The sequence below is a fragment of the Melanerpes formicivorus genome, unplaced genomic scaffold (genome assembly GCF_026170545.1).
Source record: "Melanerpes formicivorus ecotype bairdi unplaced genomic scaffold, bMelFor1.0.p_v2 SCAF_60, whole genome shotgun sequence".
Taxonomy (NCBI): Eukaryota; Metazoa; Chordata; class Aves; order Piciformes; family Picidae; genus Melanerpes; species Melanerpes formicivorus.
The window spans coordinates 349,398-369,258 of NW_027142412.1; the positions used below are offsets into that span (position 1 = coordinate 349,398).

Consider the following 19,861-nt stretch of genomic DNA (forward strand, 5'->3'; position numbering starts at 1 on the left):
AGAAACAGAAATAAAACTGTGAGGATCATTTGCATTTCATATGCCTCCAAGAATTCATTTCAGGGTGAGTTCTAACCAAAAATAATCTGTTCAGCCAGAAAAAAAAGAAGAAAAGCATGAACTGTCAAGCATGGGCCCATGTGTTCTGCTTCAGAACAATGATACCAGCTACACTGGTGATTTGTCATGAAGATGGAAAAGTCTCTGGTCCAGCGCTCGTGGGGAGCGTGGCTGAGCAGGGTCAGACCAGCTGACAGCCACTGGCTTGGCTGGGTCCCTCACTGGCAGCCAGTGCCACTGTAATTGGAAGTTTCTGTTATTATGGGACTGTCAAACCACACACAAGACCTGAACTACATCTTCATAGTAAGTGGCTAGAAGGGACCCTGTATCTGTTCATCTGGATGCAGAGAGCGAGGTGCAGCTTGTCTGGCCACAGCTGGCTGCCGGCATGGCACAGCACAGGGTGGCCAGTGGTGCTGCTAGGCTCCAGTACTGCTGGTTCCTATCCCCAGTCCTGTTTGTCCCTGGAAAGAGCTTCTGTTTGCCAACTAGCATTAGTGAATCAAGGATGTGCTGCCTGCTTAGGCTCAGACACCTCATACTTTGGCAGCTGACTGAAGCGGTATCGACAGCAGCATCCTTTGTTGCCACCTCCCACAACTCCCAGTCTCACCACCTAGGAAGAGCAAGTGAAAACCACCACACTTCAGCTACAATCTCTGACTGCCTACACTTGCTTTCCCACAGTGACAGGGGATTTTGGTCAGTGAATCTCTACAATTCTCCACGCCAAAGGCTTACTCCTTCCATAGGTCCTATCAATAAGTCGTAGAGCGCACGGAGCGGGGGCTTGGTGAAGGACGTCTGCCTCCTTGGAAGAGATGATGTTCCATCCTTAACGGGAGACATGGTACTGCTGAACAGACTGGTCATGCTCTGACAGCTCCTGTGGACAAAAGGCAAGAGAGGTTAGTTGCAGAACTCTGAGGTCCACTATAGATTGCCCTGACTGCCTAACTCTTACAAATGAGCCAGTCCCTGTCCACCCAGAGGACTCTCTTCTCTAAGGTGCATCATGGGAGGGCTTTATCCTCCTGTTCAGCTTCAAACCACAATGACATTAATGGCAGGGGGAAACAGCTGCAGACGTTGCTGTGGAGCTCCTCAACAAATTCAAATGCCTGGAGCACTGCTCACTGTTTGTGCTGCAGATGTGTCTATGGTGGTTGTGTGCAGGCAAAACATTAAAACCCACTAACAACTGACTGCAATCAGAGCAAGATTTGCTCTTGGGTTTTGCATGGCAGCAAAAGGAAATGTGACAACAGGCAAATGACAAGATATGAAGATTAGACCTGTGCTTGGCTGCCACTCCTCTGAACAGCTCCATGAACCCATTTCTGACATCCACAGAGGCAGAGCTCTGCAGGTGCTCTCCTGGCATCACCAGCCTCCAAACACCATCATTCTGAGGCGGCTGAGATGGCTGCAAAAAGTTACTGCCCTGTTGAGGAAATGATGTTGCCCCAGTCACGTCTCACTAATCCAGCAGCTGTGCTTCCCAGGAAGGTTAGCCTTGGCCTGCTGCCATGAACAACCATTTCATGTGAAAAGGACAACTGTCTGGAAAGTTTTAACAGGTGGACCTTAAAGAACAGGCAGGGAGGGAAATAAGGCATTGAACAGGAATGGTAGTGCAAAGTCTGGAGTGTAACCAGAGTCAGTACTGGGGCTGTCCAGCAACAAACACAACAATCTCCAGTATAAAAGGCCACCCATGAGACCACACATGCCCCACTGTCCTCAGGGTGTCAAAATCATTTGATGGAGGGTACCATGAAATCCCAGTCCAGGTCATGCTCTAACACTGCTGTGCAGAGCTTCCTCCATGCTTGGTCTCCATGGAGCACAGCACTGTTTGGCCTCTCAGACACCTTCCTATGTCCTGTGCCTTTGTCACTTCACGGAACAGGAAAGCAGCTACAGTTTCCTGATCCAGGACCAAACTCAGGCTCTATCAGGACAGTCTGCAAGGTCTTTTTTGTTTGGAGAATGTTTAATCTGAAGAAATGCCTTGTCTCTGCTCCTTATTTTTACCTCTTGCCTGGATCAATCCCTATCTTATCAACAAAGAATACAAATTACAAGCAGAAAGTATTTGCACATCCAGGAAATCAGAAGACAGCACAGCATCCAACACATATGTTAATGAGCTATATTAATAGCTGATTGCATCTTTATTCATATGTATGAATATACACACATGCCTACAGCAGACACACACACAGAGGTACAGTGTCTCTATCAGATTAAGCCAACATGCAGGGAGAGACAAGGAGAGCAAAATACTGCACTCAAGTGCACTCCTACCACTGACAAAATCCAGGTCTGAGACAGCCCCTGCCCTGTTGACACCAACAGACTGACTCAAACAGTTCCTCTCTCCCCTCTCTCTCCCTGCTTGCTGCAACCGGCCTCCAGACACAGTTCACATCATGTCTAGAACCTATTCTCTAAAGAAGAAATGATGCTACCACCCATGCCCCCAACTGAAAAGGAATTCACACCTCATGGGCCAGCAGGAGTAAGTTCGGAATGCAAACAGAAGCTTGGGGTCCTACTGCCTGACCCCCAACACAGGGATACTGCTGAGCACTCAAGGAGCTAACTTGTGCAGTGCCAGGTTCAGTGCAGGATCAGCACAGCCTCAGCACTGCTGGTCCCCTCTGCTTCCTTGTGCAGCAGCAGCTGACTGAGCTGCAGCCCTCAGTGCTTTCTGTACATTATGTAGCAGAGAGCTGAAAATGAGAACAGGAGACAAGAACTGTGCTTACCCAGTCTCACACATTTCTCTGCCCTGAACCCTGTGCTCAAAGAACATCCCCTCCCATATATCCCACCTGATATACCAACCCAGAAGGGCAGGGACACCTCGCTGCTCACCCAGGATGCAGTGAGCAGGCAGGGCGCTGGTCCCAGCACAGCAGCCCTGGTCCTCCCTGTAGCAGCAAGGAGCCAGCAGGCGGCACTCGCCAGCCTCACCCCCTGCACCCACCGACCTGAGATGGCTCAGTGACTGCTGGCAACAGGGGCTTGAACACTCCCATCAGCAGAGCCTCCTTCTCTTGCTTTCACAGCCAAGCAGCTCTAGATTTATTCCTTCACCACTCAGATTGCTTTTCATTAGAACACCACCAATGATATTCCTACCATAAATCTTTCACATCTCTTGCCTGTGTGTTTGTGTACACAAAGAAGAGCTGAAAAAAACCCCAACAAAACAGAGGCAGAGCAAAGCTGGAGCCCTGGCCAGCCCACCACCCTTCCTCCCAACCAGTGCACACAAATGACTCTCCAGGTGACTTGTCAGGCAACAGAGTCCAGTGTTTTCTATATGACAAGAGGGAGACTTTTGAACCTTTTGGCCCAACACCCCTTCTACAGACCGCTGGCTTCTGGCATGTTGCAGTTATCATTTCTACCTTGCTCTTGCAATGTAAAGGAGTACCCTGATTCTGAACAGTAAAATCCCTCATTTGGAAGCCTCTGCACAGACTCTGCAGTGCTGCTTATTTATAACCCTTTGTATCAAGCAGCACAACCTGCAGCAGGCAGAGGAAACAACGCACAGGGGGCTGCCTGCACCAGCCTAGTGCTGCTTCCGCCCTTTGTCCTAGAGATGTGAGAACAAAGCAATGGCTCCAGCAGCAGCAGCAGCCCAGAGGAAGGGGGAAAAGCCCCTGGTCATGTAAGCCCTGAGCTCAGACCAATTTGGTCTACATCACCCTCCCAGGGCCTGGCTCTGCTTGCCAGCTGGGAGGATCCCAACCAGAGTTGGTGCACAGCTGCTCCCGCCTGGGCACCCATCCGGACTCTGCAGAAGCCAAAGAGTGCTCATGACCACATGCAGCCCTTGGGGTGGACTGGGGGCCAAACACTGCTGCAGGGGTCTGACAGCCTCAGTTGGCATACATGAGGCCTGACATTCTGCAAGCCTTCCTCCTAAAGACTCTTCCTAGAGCTGCAGCCTCAAATCCATGTTCAGGCATTGACACACAATGCCAAGCTGCAGGAAGCTGCAGAAAACATTCAGATATGAGCTCCCTGTGGATGCTTTCAAGGATCCACAATTATCTCCAGAACCCACCAGTGGCTGCACAGAACCCAGACCACCCAGCACTCTCTGCTTGTGTGGTCCATACTTGGGCAGCTACAGCGCAGCACCACGCACGGTGGAGAACCAGAGAGATAAGAGAGTCTCCAACCACTCACTGCTGTCCTATCTGCCTTCCAAAGACCTCACTTTGTCCTGGGCCAGTATCCCTGGAACCCTCCTGGTTCCCCATCCACCAATCTGCAGCTGCAACTTGCTGTGTGACAACATAAGCATAGGCAACAGGGCCAAACTCAGCAGAGAGTCCTGTGCCAAGAGGAGAGGGGAGGCAGACATCATGATGGTCTCCGGGATGAAACCTTAAGCACAAGGAGATGAAGCAGCATCTTGGCAATAGCCATGGCTTTGCTGCTGCTGAGGCTCCATGTGAATTCTAACCACCTGCATCTGGATTCCTCTAGCTGGATTAGCAGAATGAATGAGCTTGCTCTGGAAATTTCCAACAGGCCATAGATCCTGAGCATACTGACTCTGCTGGGAAAAACAAGCTCCCTGCATCATCAGGGGAGCTGGGAGATAGCAATGGCCTTGGCAGAGGTGAATTCACCTCTCAAGTTACATTGCTCCTTATCTCCCAATTTGCCTTTTATAACTTCTCACCACACTGCACTGCAGAAACTGCCCTCAAGCAAGTTCCCTTGGAGCAGCATCAGGGCTGACTCTACTCTTGTGCAGGCATATGGAAGGAGGACAAACCATATCACCATGATGGTGGAGAGGCCAAAGAGAGGGTGAGAGCACTACATTCAGGTAGAGGTAGTGACCAAGTCCTCCCTGGAGCAGAAGATGACTACCAGGGAGGAAATCAAATTTTAATGTGGAAACCCAACAAAAGCTGAAGAGGCCAAACAAGCAGAGAAAACAGGGGCTGCAAAAGACATGAGCAACTGGGACTATCTTGAGGGCTGCATCAGTGGCATCCACAACTTAGCTATTACCCAGTACCAAAAGCACTACAGCATCCCTTCAGTGTTTCTTTCTCCTCCAAAGTCCATTTCTTCTCCCAGATTCCTGAAGTTAACTGCCAGCTCCCCACATTTTTGCTGTTCTAAGCCACAACTGCCACAAAACCATACTCCTCCTTAAAAGCCAGGTGACCTGATGACAGCAGCCAGAGGGAACCAGTCCCAAACCAAGGGCTTCCTTTCAGTCACCCACTTGTTGCCAGACATCGATGGCTCCATAGTCCCAGCATCTCCAGGGCCTCAGCTTCTGACATGGGACCTTAACAGCACGTGCAACTCCTGTGCATGAGGGAACGTGCGCTGGCCCCAAGCCATGCTAACCCCCTTGATGATCTCCAATATTCAAGCACAAGATGTGAACATGCATTCAGGCCCCACATGAGGAATGCAGGGTCTGCCTTGGCAGTAGGGAAGGCAAGAAAGCTCTTATTCTCAGCTCCAAGCAGACCCAACTTGTCTTTGTCCCCTGCAGTGCAGAAGCCAAAGCAAACAGATGCCATACCTTCATCTGCTGCTGTGAGCCACAATTTACCACCCTCTGAAGCACAACAGCAGCATCAATCCAATCAGCATCAACCTACAGCTACATGAACTCAGCAAAACATCTCAGCAGTTCTGGGGATCTGCTTGTTTGATCCAAAACTAGCAAGGAGTACTCATAGTTCATCATTGATGCAGCAGCTTGAACAGATAGGCATGTGGGTTCTGGAGAGAAAAGCAGGACAGTTGCTGGTGACAGCAGGCAGCTCCCAGTTTCATGTGGATGCCATTACAGCTCACCAGCTCTACTGACAGCTCACAACACTGCAGGCTGAGAAAGGCCTGGGGTATCCTGTGCTCACAATCCATGCTAGAGCACAGGTCCAGCCAGAGACCTCAGGTTGCATCATGCAGCCCCCCTCCACAGGGAGAGGGCTAACACTGGAAAAATTCTGTCTTTTCAAATGCTTGCCCTAATCAGCACAGCAATGTAAAAACTGAGATCTCAGCAGGCTGTAAGAAGCAGAAAATGAGTGCAGACTGTGCAACTAGGGCAGCCCTGTAGGCTGGAAACACAGCACATTCCAGCTAATTAGCACAAGAGTTCAGATCAACAGAAACAAGCCTGTCCTTAACAAGCAGAGAGCTCCAAGCTCCACATCACAGACAGCAGGGACAAAAGAGAGTTCCCCTGCAATTGCTCTGACAGTCAAGAACAGCCTGGCCAGGAGAAGAGCAAATTCAAACCAGCTGCACCTCAGGACAGTCATCAGCTAATAATGCCTGACAAGTCCTTGCTGGCTTCTCACCTTAAGCTATCAAATTCATCTAGAGACACAGCAAAGATGCCATCCCCTGCATCGCCCAAACCAAGCTACTGAGTTAAATGAAACAGTCCTGTCTAGTTCTCTGCCTATGCCCAGGGTCCTCCTGCCCACAAAAAGCACATCTCCTGCCTCAGTCCCAATCCTGCCTACTTCTTACTGAATATTTCTCTTTCCAAAGGAGGAAGCAATAGGACCCTACACCCTCCCCAGGACCTGGCATTGCATCCAACACTTGGAGCCTCTAGATGAAAACCAGCCCCCAAGAGGCCACCCCTCTGTAGCAGGCCACCAGGCACCTGAAGCTCTCAGGCTGGACACATGTGCTGCACACCAGGTGGTAATGGATTTTTAATCCCATCAGGAGGAAGATGCAGGGATAAAGATCAGGGAGATGGAGAAGAAGCAGGGATAAAGATCAGGGAGATGGAGAAGAAGCAGGGATAAAGATCAGGGAGATGGAAATCCTCACTGCATATGAACACAGAAAGAAAGGACCGAAGGGAAAAGCCTGTGGGCCTCTCTGCTCAGAAGAGAAGAGTGCATAGTCTAGTCATGGGGTCTGTGTTGATAGGTTGGACTCGATGATCCTCGAGGTCCTTTCCAACCTAAGTTATACTGTGACACTGTACTGCACAGAACTAACATACAGACCTTGTTCCTAATGCAGAGATGCTGCATTTTCTCCATACATCCATGCTGTGAGGAATGAGTGGCTACTGCAACTTGTAAAAGGACAGTATCAGTTTGCTGCTCTGCACCCCTATAACTCAGGACAACAGGGACATCACGAGTACTGGCATCAGCTGCACCCTAAACTTGCAATTCAGAGAGAAGTCCTTCACCAAGAGGCCTCTTTTTGCTTACTGATGCCCACAGTACAGTGCTGTATTCTCACCTGTTCAAGAGGTTGTTCCTGCTGACCATCCTCAGGAAGCCAGTTGGATCAGTCATTGAGTTCAGCTTGTTATTCATCTCCTCAAACTGCTGGTCCATGATATCCCCAGCTTCACTCTCAGTCTCGCTGCTGGCACAGGCTCTGCAGGGAGAACAGCAGGGTGAAGGAGTCACTGATGCAAGACACAGCAACAGCTTTGTGACAAATGCTCAGACAGTTTGAGAGAAAATGTTTTTCAGCTACAACATCAACCAAATGCTACATTCAAATTTCCCTTGGAATGCATCACCACCTCCTGTTAGGCATACAGGCAAGTAACAATCCCAACTCCACTCCTTCTCTTGGGCATTCTCCACGCTGATGGAGCTACAGGACTCCCATGCACTGCATGTATGGACTTTTCAAGCTGTAGGTCTGAAGGGAACACCAATGAAGCCCTTAATTTGCCTGGGAACAAGTGTTAATGCACCCTTTCATACCTCCACAGGAACACCTCCAAGCTCTGTATGTTTCCTTCACTGCAAAGCCCAACATAAAAAAGGGAGCTGTGTTGCTGCTCCTGTTACACAGACAGGGAAAGCAGAAAGGGGAAAAAAACTACTCTGTCAGTGCCACTAGGACAGCTGCAAGAACCTCATGCTTTATTTTTCTGCACATGTGTGTTGTCAGCTTAATTAGACCAGCTGAAAGGAACCATTCCCAGCAGAAAGTGAAGGCTGCAGTGTGGAACTGAACACCACCACACAGCACAATCCTGATGATAGCATCCCTTCCTCTCCAGGAGCGGGAAAGGGGAAAGCAAAGATGCCTACAGCACTGGGGAAGGCCATGGCACTTCAATTTGAACCCAAAAGCACAATACTACAGTGCACTTCAGCAAGCTGTGAACTGAGAAATTGAAAGTAATGAGTGCTCTATGTATTTAAATCCCTCTGTTCTTTGCTGGTAGGCAGTGAACAGGTTCCAGGGCCTGCAGATGACAGCTTCTCTTGGGGTCTGGTGAGCTGGAGCACAGTGGCAGTCAGCAGTGCTGTAGGGAAGCGCTAGATTCATGTGGGAAACAAGTTTCAGAGCAGAACATGACATTCACCCACATGGAACACACAAGATTTGTTTATTTAACTCCCTGGGTGTAATTTTGAAGTGGAGAAAGAGCTTCTGCCTGTGATCATACCACACCAGCCCAATGATCTCAGAGACAAGCATTAAACCCAGAATCCCTAACCAAAACCATACCACTACCATCACCACAAAGAGAGGAGGAAAGCTGACATCACAGTAAATTAAAAACTCATCCCAGAACCTAAAGACTGAAGGACTCCCTTTGCCAGGAGGAGAATCTGTGGTGACAAATGGTTAATGGAACTGAGAACAGTATCTGCAAATCTCTTACAGGAGACACAACTGCAGATTTCAGTTGTGTACATCCACATCTACAGATAAGATTCAACCATCAACATGTGGAGATAGATGTAACCTTCTGAAGCATGCAATGCTGATGCTTTAAGAGAAGGGTAGATGCAACCAATTCATTCTAAGGTTTTTTTCCCCCTCTCATCCTTCTGCCAGTATTCACACCAGAAAAATACAGACACAGTCCACATGCACACACAAGACAGAGGTGGATCAAGTATCAACATCCAGAACACAACTGCAAACCCCAGCAAACAGAAAGGCTGGAGGGAGTAACTTTTGATATTGCCTTTAACAGGAATCACAGAGCTAATTTCCAAGCAAGACTTGAAACGTGTAATTCAGAAGGTGGGAATGAAGGGTACAGAAGCAGAAATCTCAGAACAGACTTTACCTAAGAAGCCAAAAGCCCTAGACACCACCACCACCACAGATAGGCCACTTCCTAAATGCACCATTTATATGTTAGCACTAATTTCATGGCTATGATCATGTAGCTAGCTCTGCTTATGTACTTGTAGCTTCTCAGAGCTTTAATGTGAAGGAAGCTATTCCTCTGTGCATGGCTGCCCCTTATGTTTCAAGTACTCAGCTGGCTGAGAGACACTTTGCTCTTTCTCAGAGTACTCAGTGGGAACTCTAGACTAACAAGCAGTTTGGTAGTGCTCACAGTGGAATGAATAATGCCATCAGCTGTGAAAAACACTTATTTCCCTTCAGAAAGCCACCTTTGCCATCACAAAAGGTGCTGCACCTATTCAGAAGGTACAAATCCAAAATGCATCCAAATGAGACACAACTCTAAGTCCAATGCACTCAGAGGTGGGGGGGTCTCTGGAGGTGAGGTAGCTGTCACAACTCCTAGTGCTGAGACAGTTGGAAAGTAGGAGTAAAGCACAGACCCATCTCAGCGGCATGTGTTGTTTACTGCACTCAGCAGACAACAGTCCTGCCAAAGCCCTCGCGAGACTGGTCACTAATGTCACAAAATGGGAAGCTGACTGATTTCAGGACAAAGGAAAGGTCTCAAGGTGAGTCCAATCTGATGGCTGCCCATAGGCTCACTGTGGCAGAGCCACCATTTTGGCTACCAGAAAGGAAAAAGATAATCATTGTGCAGCTATCCCTCAGGAGAGAAATTGAACCTCAGCCCCATGCCTTTATCCAGCTTTTAGCTGCAGAACCACATGGATCACTGACACTGCTTCCTGCTTTGGAGACTAGGGCAGTGAAGCAGAGAAGTTTTCCTCTAGATGAATGCTGTCCATCTCAGCTCAGACATTTACAGCTACGTAGCAAGGTTCACTTACAACAGCAAGCTGTCACCACATCCTTTACCTTGCATACTCCATTCACAGAGAGCAAATGATGACAGGGACATCCCCCACTCTGCTTCTCAGGTGGAAGCATTCCAAAAAAACCTGCTTGCAAATATCAGCAGGGACACTGTACTTGTACTCATCCAATTGATAAATCAGGAGGTCATGAGATGGGGCACAAGTAAGCAAAAAAAATATGGCTTGTGATAAACCCATAGGAGGAAAAATTACCAGGAAATATAGATGTGGGACCTCTAAGTAATGGACTGGAGGTAAGGTTCCTCTCTCTGCTTAAATTCATCAGATGGATTAATTTGCTGTGAATTATTTACTCAGCTACAGCCACAAGGGAACATAGTTGGAAGGGAGTAGAATTCCTATGGTACTTCCAGTTTTTCATTAAGTAAACCCTTGAAAGGAAATTAATTACACTGGAAACTCTAAGCAGGATGGAATCTGCCCATACACAGCCAGACATAGCACCTGCCTCCTCATCCAGCCTATGGCTTCATTACCCAGCCCATGGGTTCAGAACATGTTTGCATGTGCAGATACAGTTACTTGGCAGCAAACTAGCCAGGGATACAAAAATTAAGCCTTTTATTTTGCTGTTGCTGCCATGAAAATTTGCCCCTGCTCTGACTGCCAGTTCTCAGACTAGCTCACCCCAGACTGCTGTAAATTGCTTCCAGGTGGGAGAGCAGGGTGCAGGGGGTCTGACCCCGCAGCTTACCGGGTGTAGTAGGAGTCCACGCCCAGCGCCTCGCGCACGCTGGTGATGAACTGCTCCAGCGCCGAGTTGGTCATCGTCTGCAGGCTCACGCTGCTGGCTTCCTGGAAGTCCCCAGCGTTTTCCGTCAGGCTGTCACCCAGATAATGCTCATGGAACTTCAGAATTCCTGCAAGGCACCAGAACCACGAGGTTACTTCTGCAAAGCAGGAAGAGGGCTGCCAGCAACTGCCTAGGAAGTGGCAGAGCCCCAAGCACTTGGCATTTCCAGCACAAGTGGGGCAAAGCAATCCGTGCCATGTCTCCACGGGGCTCTTCCAGCATTATTACAGCCTTGCTTTTAAAATCTGCATTTGTACTTTGCAGATGATGGCTCAGGGCTACAAAGGCAGAGCAGTGCTTTTATGAGATGCTCAGGCTGCATTTGCTATTGCACCCTTCTCATATAAATTATAAAAGAGATGTTTCATCCAAGCACCTACCAGAGTAATTCACATTTCGAGAGATGTGCACCAAAAATACCTATTAGCAGCCTCTGATCAGGTGAGTTGAACACACAAGGCTCAAATGCTGAACAGGGAGTGTTATTACTAGAGCAGAACCTCCTCACATCACACAAGGAGTTTTCACTTCACTCATATGCATGAAAATACATGATATAGCAAGAAAGAAAAAGATGGATTAATGCACAGTTAAATATTAAAAGCCAGCCTTTCACAATGGCTAAACCAGATAAAGGACACTCGCTGGTTTGTGAAGAATTCAACTACTGCCACAGATAAAACCTTCCTCCACTCAGACCATCGTATCCTTCCCCATTTAATTAATTCTACAGCCTGTGATCAACGGCAAAAGGCTGCCCTGGGTGCCCTGTTTGCCTTGACAGCATAAATTATTAAACCAGTTAAGAAGAGTGGAGGAATAAAAATTACAGCAACAGCAGCCAACAGAGCCAGCAAAGAGGCTCTCAGTGGGGTAACGAGGATCTTGGCCTGCCACTGAAGCAGCTCTCTCCATCAGCACTGAATAAACAAGAAGAGGTGACCATGGCTGGGCTGGAATCACTACTGAAGAGCTCCCAGCAAAGCTGCTCAGATGGAATACTTGAAGCACAACAGACCCTCTCCTTCACAATACCTGACAGGGTCTTAAAGGAGGCAGTCACAAACCCATGTACCTGAGCAGTGCTTTCCTACAAGACCCAGTCTGAGTGAGGAGGAAACTGGCCATGAAGCCTAGTGGCAAACCATATAATTTTCTTAGCTCAGCTTGCTGCTAATGCTACAGTATTACTGGCTAACTAGTTAATTGAGCTAATTACAGGCCTGAAGAGCCAGCTAGTGACTGAGATGCAGAGCAGGATAAGACCATCTTACACTCACACATTCTACATGGTAAAACATCCAGTAACAGAACAAGAGGACACAGTGTCAGGCTGCACCAGGGGAGGTTTAGGCTGGAGGTTAGGAGGAAGTTTTACACAGAGAGAGTGATTGCCCATTGGAATGGGCTGCCTGAGGAGGTGGTGGAGTCACCATCACTGGAGGTGTTCAGGAGGAGACTTGACAGGGTGCTTGGTTGCCTGGTTTAGTTGGTTGGGTGGTGTTGGATGATAGGTTGGACACGATCTTGAAGGTCTCTTCCAACCTGGTTTATTGTATTCTATTCTATTCCATCCCCCAAAACCCCATCTTCCAATCACTGCCATCCCATCTAAGGTCAGGCACATGTGAATGTTTGCTTCCCTTCCCAAAGCATTTTTGGTGCAGTCTAAAGAGTGCTTCTTATCTCTTTAGCTTTGTCATGGTGAAGGGCTGCAATTATTAAATTATATCCAGAAAGAACTCGTGAAAATCTACAGTCATCGTTTTATTAGATAATGAACAACAGCTGCCTGCAAAAAGCAATCCTCTTCAAATTAATCCTCCTTGCTCCTCTGTGATAAGTGTTTCCACATTCATGAAAGGAGAATTCAGAGGATCAGGCAGTTCAATGGCATATCAGGGAGTGGGGACGCCCTTCTGTTTTCTGCAATCCACTTCAGCGAATAAATGTCAAAAGCTTTTGGAGGGATAAAGCACAGAAATATAATTAAAGGAGGGATTCTTATGCACAGAAGATTGTCACAAAGCCAACATACTTGGAATCTCATTACTGCTCTGCCCTGTGGGAAATACATACAGGCTGGAGGTTGAAAAATGGAAATATTAAACACGTGAAACATTTCCATCTCCAGGTGAACATCAAAGGCCTGAATAAGCACTTCTATGTCATTTTGCTGTGGCTGTGCCACAGTCTTCAGTCTATTCAGCTTTAAGGCACTAGATGGGAAGGATTCCCTTTTGTGCATTCACTCTGGTCCCAGATTAATTCCTAGCTACCCCAATGGCTGCAGTTTTCCCTTTGCAAGGCATTTTCACAGGTTCTCATCTCCAAAAAGAACCTCACCTGCCCCAGGAGCCAGCAGCCAACTGTACAGATAACCTGCAGCCAGTGAGTAGTAGAGAACAAGTCCTCTCTGGCCATTCACAGTCTCCAGGACCTGGTCAATGGTAACTGGAGAATAGGGATCAGAGTCCTGCTGCCCAGTCTGACGTTCCACGAGCAGATCAGCAAATGCCCTCGTTCGTCCTCTCTCTGCTACTGCCAATGCTTCATCATGGTGACCTGGAAAGATAAAGCCATCACTCAGACCTGGTAGCCACGTGCTCTGCAGCACCATGTGAGGGAACAGGGACAGCTGCTATTCCAACCCCAACTAAAACCTGGAGAAGCAGGGTCACAGCACTTATTTCTGGAAAGAGTATTCTGTGCTGGAATAGTCCCACAGATCATCTTGGCTGCAGGTAAGAACACAGTGCATTGAAGAATGAGCCACAGAGAGGCAAAAGAATGGAGGAGGCAAGAAAGAAGATACAAAGGTGCCTGACACCCAAAGCAGGACACTCTTATTTCTGTCCTGGCAAAGAGATGCTCAGCTGTGTCAGACAGATGAGGAGTAAAAGATGTATCATGAACTGCCCACCCCCTTCAACTTCAGCTGAACTCTTGGCATGAGCTTGGAGTTCAGGTCATTGTATGATGGCATCTCTTACCGAGACTGACAAGTACTCGCTGCAGGGCCTGGTAGGAAGATGTCTGAAGGTCAAAGAGAGACAGCTTGTAGTCTGTGCTCAGCTGCACCTCGTGTCGGATGGTTTCAAACAGTGCCGAGGCCCGGTACAGCTGGGATGGAAAACAGCCACAGTGACTTCCTTACAGACACAGCACAAAGCACTAGCTGGGAAAGCAGGAGGGCCCAGGGCAAGCACACTCTAAGGCAGCTTCCCTAGCAGAGGACTGATGATTTCTGATGGAGCAGAAGGTGCATGGGCCTGAGTCAGCTCAGTGCATCACACCCCCCCGTAGGATGCACCAGCCATTTCCCTCCCCTGGGGAGAAAAATGACCCAAAAGGCATAGGGCAGTCCACAGTACCTGGTGCTGAGACTCCTCCAGGTTCCCACTCGCCCAGAGGGAGAGGCCAAGGCCATGGCGGATTTTGGCTTCATCTTCTCTGCGTCCCAGCTGCTCTGCCAGCCTCAGTCCTGGAAAGGAAACAGGGTGAGAGGGGGCCAGGTAGCCCAGCAAGCACTCCTGCCTCTACAGCACTGAGTGTGCTGTGGCATCAGCACAAGAGGTGCCTCAGCAGGACAGACATTGCCATGGACTCATCCCTCCCTACCTGAGCTGACTCCTGCAGTCCCCCAAGACCCGTTCACTAAGCCTCTACCAGGAACTGCAACTTTTAAGCCTTAAAAGCCACACAAACAAACAAAATCACATTGAGCTGCCAAACAGCCAAAACAGGCACCTCTTGCAGGCTCAGGTACTGGTGTATGAACTGAGCCAGAGCAGAGGGCAGGGTCCTGGCATGAATGACCTGGAGCTCATTTCACTTCCAGCAGCACCTCCTGTGGTGTCCCTCCTTGAACCACACTCCAAACCCCTTGCTTCAGTGGGCCCTGCTGACAACAGGAACACCTCTCTTAAGTACCTCAGCTTTCTCATGGACTGGGGAGCAGGGGCCCTGGCCACAATCATGCAGCTCAGCAGCAGCTAGCATTTGCAGGCTTTTCAGGAATTCCATGTCACACCAGGAGAAGGAGCTGCATTTAATTTCTCCTCTTCCAACTTAATTGAATTCCCTCAGCATACTGGAATCTTGCCAAGGTCAGTTTCAGGAAAAACTAACTGACATAATTAATCCTTCAGCTTCCAGCCTCATACACTCCAGCTATGCTGCTCATCTCCTCCATCAGAGAGCTGTGACCACCTTGAACAGATGCTGTTTGCATGCTGGAGACCATTGCAACAGTGCAACTCACAAGCCAGTGCTGGACCCAGTGCTCAACAGTGGCAGATGGCTTCTGGATACCAAGGGCTGAACCTCCCTCACCTTCCTATCAAACACCACTTGCTTTCACTCACAGCTTAGAGGACATTCACCCTTGAATGCAGAAGGAAAAAAACAGGTGGCTATCACAAGGCACACATCAGTCTGAGACCTGCTCTCAGGATCAGAGAGATCCATCATGACCTGACGTGGTTTTCCCACAGCCAGTTCCGGGTATGCAGTGTTACTTACAGAGAAGGCTTACATCCTCTAGGTTCAGGCACAAACTCTGAGCTCAGGATCAAAGCTGGCTGAGGTGCCTCCAAGAAGGCACAGATCCTGCTCTGCAATGCTTTCTCTGCAGGACATCAGAAAGGCTCTGTCTGACCTGGTCTGCTGACCGTAACAGCCTGCCTTGGCCAGTGATTCACAGATACTCAACAATGGCTACGGATATCTGCAAGCACATTTGCACCAGAGACCACTGCCAAACATCCTCTGAGCACCATGCTCATGGTACCTCGCTGCTCTCTACGTCTTCAGGTCTCCCTCCTACCTCCCACACCTCCCACTACATGCTGTGTTGCATAATTCAGCCTCTCACCTTCCTGCAGGTACATCACAGCCTGAGAGTAGTTCTGCAAAGCGTGATGAGTCCTCCCCAGGCTGCTGTAGGACATGGTTTTGGCTACAAGGTCGTTCATCTGTGCTGCAATGCTGAGGTGCTGCTCCTGATACACCACTGCCCTCTCATAGGTGCCCAAGGACTCATAGGTCAGGCCCAGGTTCCCGTAGGCCCGGCCTTGGCAAGTGGGGTTGTTGGTCTCCTCAGCAATCTGCAGGTCCAGCTGGTGATACTGCAGGGCTGTGTCATACTCCCCCATCTGCTGGTAGACCCCACCGAGGCCACAGGCAGCGTCGCTCTCCAGAGCTCGGTCCTTCATCTCTCGAGCAATGTTCAGCTGGCGCTCCAGGCAAGAAATGGCCTGTTCGTAGTTGCCCAGCTGGCTGTGCAGGCTGCCCAGCTCCCCATAGGCCTGGGCTTTGTTAAATGCCTCCCCCAGCTCATGTGCCACCACAAGCCTCTTCTCGAAGCACACCAGAGCCTGCTGCAAACTTCCCATAGCCCTAACAAGGGAGGAAAACAACAGCATTTATTTTGCCAGTATTTTCTTGGAAGGAGATGATTTGTCATTTCCCCCAGAGGCCAGCTCAAGCCCTTCAGGCAGAGACAAACACTTCCCCCAGGAGCCATCCCTGCCTCCTTTGAATTAACCTCTTTCTACCACCCTACAAAGCTCTCTTCCTCTCAGGCCAGAGCAACATCAGCTCCATTATTGGAGCAGGCAGCTCAGTCCCCCCACACCCAGAGGGCTCTGTTACTCGCCTCTACACCACATCCCCGTGCACAGCAGCCAAACAAGGACACCCCACACAACATCTCCATCCACACTTGTACTGTGCTGTCTGCCACCCACACCCACAGTGCTCCTTACCTGTGCCCGTTGCCCAAGCCCCGGTAGGCCTTTGCCTGGTCTTGCATACGGTTCAAGCTCTGAGCCACAGACAGGTACTGTTCATAATACTTTATAGCTTCCTCAAAATCTCCCAGAGCCTCATAACAATCTCCCAGGTTCCCATATGCTCGGCCCCGATCTAACACAGATTCATTTCCACTGAGCTGCTGCAGCATGGCCAGCTGCTGTTCGAAATAGCCAATAGCTTCCTCCATGACATTCATGTTCATCTTGGTAATGCCCATGTTACCATAGACTTGGGCTTCTATGCTGGGGTCCTTCAACTTCTGCCCAAGCTCCAGCTGCTCTTCATAACACTTGAAAGCCATGGTGTACTTCCCAAGTGACATGTACACTGCAGCAAGGTGACCATGTGCTCTGCATTCACCCGGCATTTCTCCCAGCTCCTGGTACACCTCCAGCTCCTGCGTGTGGTAACCTAAAGCCTTGTCACACTTCTGGATCATTCTGTATGCAGAGCCCAAGGCTGCATAGGCACTGGCTTCCAGTCTCCTGTCTTTAACATGATGGGCCAAGCTCAGTTGCTGCTCATAAAATTTTATTGCACCATTTACGTCTTTTTTACAGACAAAAATATCCCCCAAGTTTCCCAGAGCTCGAAATTTGGCCTGGGAATTGTTCAGAGATTGGGCCAGTGACAACAAGTACTTTTGACACTCCTCTGCTTTGCTGAAGTCCATCAAGGCTTTGAAGGCCAAGCCCAGGTTGCAGTAGGCTTTGGCTTGGCTCAGCTTGTCGTGAAGATCCTTCGCTAAGGCAAGATCCTGCTCGTAGTACTTGACAGCTTCCTCATAGTTCCCAAGGCAGTAGTGGGCATAGCCAAGGTTATGGCAAACTTTCCCCTCCCCTTCCATGTCCTGCAGCTCTGGTGACAGGCGAAGGTACTGCTCGTAGTAGGGGGCCGCCTGCACGTACTCTCCCCGCGAGCAGTGGAAGTTGCCCAGGTTGCTGAGGGCCCGCGCCTCGCTCTGGATGTCCCGCAGCTCACGGGCGATGTTGAGATGGTTCTGGTAGTGCTGCAGGGCACGGTCGTGGGCACCCAGCGCCTGGTAGGCCACCGCCAAGTTCCCATGCGTGGACGCCTGTGAGGCACGGTCATTGACTTCCATAGAGATCTGCAGCTCCTGCCGATGGTACTTGACAGCCTGGTCATACATGCCCAGGGCGTTGTAAGCGTTGCCCATGTTGCCATAGGCCCGGCCCTGGGCCGCGTAGTCGCTCAGCTCCTGGGCTATGGACAGATGTGTCTTGTGCAGCCGCAGCGCGGTGTCATAGTCGCCTTTCATCTGGTGAATGATCCCTGAAAAGCAGCAGAAATGGGCTCAATGAAAACAGCCCTCCGTGCCAACCCTTCTGCAACACCTTGCCATGCCAGGACTTCCCTGCAGCCCTGTCCCTTCCCTGCAGCCCTGTCCCTTCCCTGCAGCATGCCAGCGTGGCACAGCTCTTCTCAGAGGAACTGTTTTCTTGCCCCTAACAGGCAAGGCCCAGAGAAGGGTTTGCATTACCCACGACACACACAGTCACCACAACTGGACACTTGCACCTTATTAAATGCACATTTTCTATTTATTTTGTTTATTATTTTTTCCCCCATCAGTGCTGCCTGGTGACTGCAGAGCTCATCCTCCACAAACTGAGTGAGAAAGCATTTCCTTTTCTATTTCAGCCAAATCACCTTGTACCTGCAACGAGACGTGGGAATCTGCTAACATTACAACTTATTCTTCAATTTAACTGAGCTAATAATGCAGCTCCTTTGCAAACACACATGAACACCCCTGGAGATCTAGGAGCCACTGCAGTAGGCCCTGCAAACACAAATCCTGCAGAGCTGCAACAGTCACTTGATACCTGAAGACCACTTTAGGCCCTTCCCTGCTCATAAAGGAAAACAGTTTCTTGTTTCCATCCATATCCATGCCCAGAAATACATGCTGGGGGGAAAGAGAGGTGGTGGGTCAGCTGCCTTCCCCAGTCACCATCAAGAGCAGAGTGCTATGATCAGGCCCTAGCACATCTGCATCTTCATGGTTTCTACTTCAAAAGAGAAATTTGATGACTGAGGTTTTCCAAGCCAGCCTGGAACTGGAACTTGGAACTGGCTGACGTTTGCTTTCCCAAGGCAATTTGGACCTCACAGATACTATCTATCTATTTATTCATTTATTTATAGATTTCTGTAGAACTGAAACCCCAAGTTCCATTAGGTCAGCACGAAAGAGTCTGACTTGCTTGGACAGAAGCATCAAGTAGCCCAGCCCTGCTCGTGTTCACACTGACTCAGGCTTCAGGAGATGGCAATGTGGAAAATGCAGGCAGAACAAACCAGCAGCTGCTGCTGACGGTTTCTCTCCCCTTGCACTGCAGTCACGATCAAAGCTAGAGCCCCTGGCAGGAGGGACTAGCTCCCTGGTGTCTCAGCTCAGCTCCCGGACAAATACTTGCTCAGCTCCCACGAGCCTGCAGCTCTCATTGATCAGTGCTAGCTCTGCCATCTCTGGCTGAGACATACTGATGTCTCCTTCGGTATGAGGAGGGAAGGCAGTGGCAGCCAGGATGGGATGAACCAAGCTAAGTGACCCCACAAATATTTTGGCCCTCCATCTCCTCCCTGGAGACAGGGCCCATGCTAGGACTCAGCAGACAGCCACACTGCTGCACCACAGCCCATGAGGAAGGTTTCTGCAGAACACACACAAAGTAACTACAAGGGGGCGGAACTGGGCTGCACACAAAGCTACGTAACTTGGAACATGCCAAAAACAGTCACTGTGAAAAGTGTCCCACTGAGCAGAATCTAAAGAAGGATGGAATTAGCTAAACCATTCCCCTGGAAACAGCAAGAGGTTTCTGAGCTGGAAGCAGGCAGAATCAGTGCTGCCCAAGGATCCTGTACCCCCAGGACCCTTATTTAGGAGGGTCTAGTGTGCAGACAGGATGCCACAGCTCAGCCTCAAAGCTCAAGCACCCTGAGGAAACTCCACTGTGAAGAACAAGAAAAGTCAGTGCACAGTGGTCACCATTAAAATGCCACTGACAACTCAGGATACTGTGGACAACTGTCCACAGAAGCAGTGGATGAAAGATTAAGATGCTACTGAGAGGTCCTATGCTAACTGTAACTACCCCTCTCCCTCAAC

At 49.4% G+C, this 19,861-nt stretch overlaps 1 protein-coding gene across 3 annotated transcripts in view; it reads right to left on the minus strand.

The window, feature by feature from the left end:
* The window catches only part of TTC28 (tetratricopeptide repeat domain 28), a 144,410-nt gene that overhangs the window by 15,728 nt on the left and 108,821 nt on the right, over positions 1-19,861 (minus strand). For all 3 annotated transcript variants that reach the window (XM_068161731.1, XM_068161730.1, XM_068161732.1), the window contains 8 exons: positions 16,677-18,018; positions 15,785-16,308; positions 14,283-14,392; positions 13,902-14,031; positions 13,255-13,473; positions 10,810-10,975; positions 7,345-7,485; positions 805-949 (listed from right to left, as the gene is read on the minus strand). In XM_068161731.1, coding sequence (XP_068017832.1) covers positions 805-949; positions 7,345-7,485; positions 10,810-10,975; positions 13,255-13,473; positions 13,902-14,031; positions 14,283-14,392; positions 15,785-16,308; positions 16,677-18,018 — 2,777 coding nt within the window. The remainder of the gene's footprint in view (positions 1-804; positions 950-7,344; positions 7,486-10,809; positions 10,976-13,254; positions 13,474-13,901; positions 14,032-14,282; positions 14,393-15,784; positions 16,309-16,676; positions 18,019-19,861) is intronic.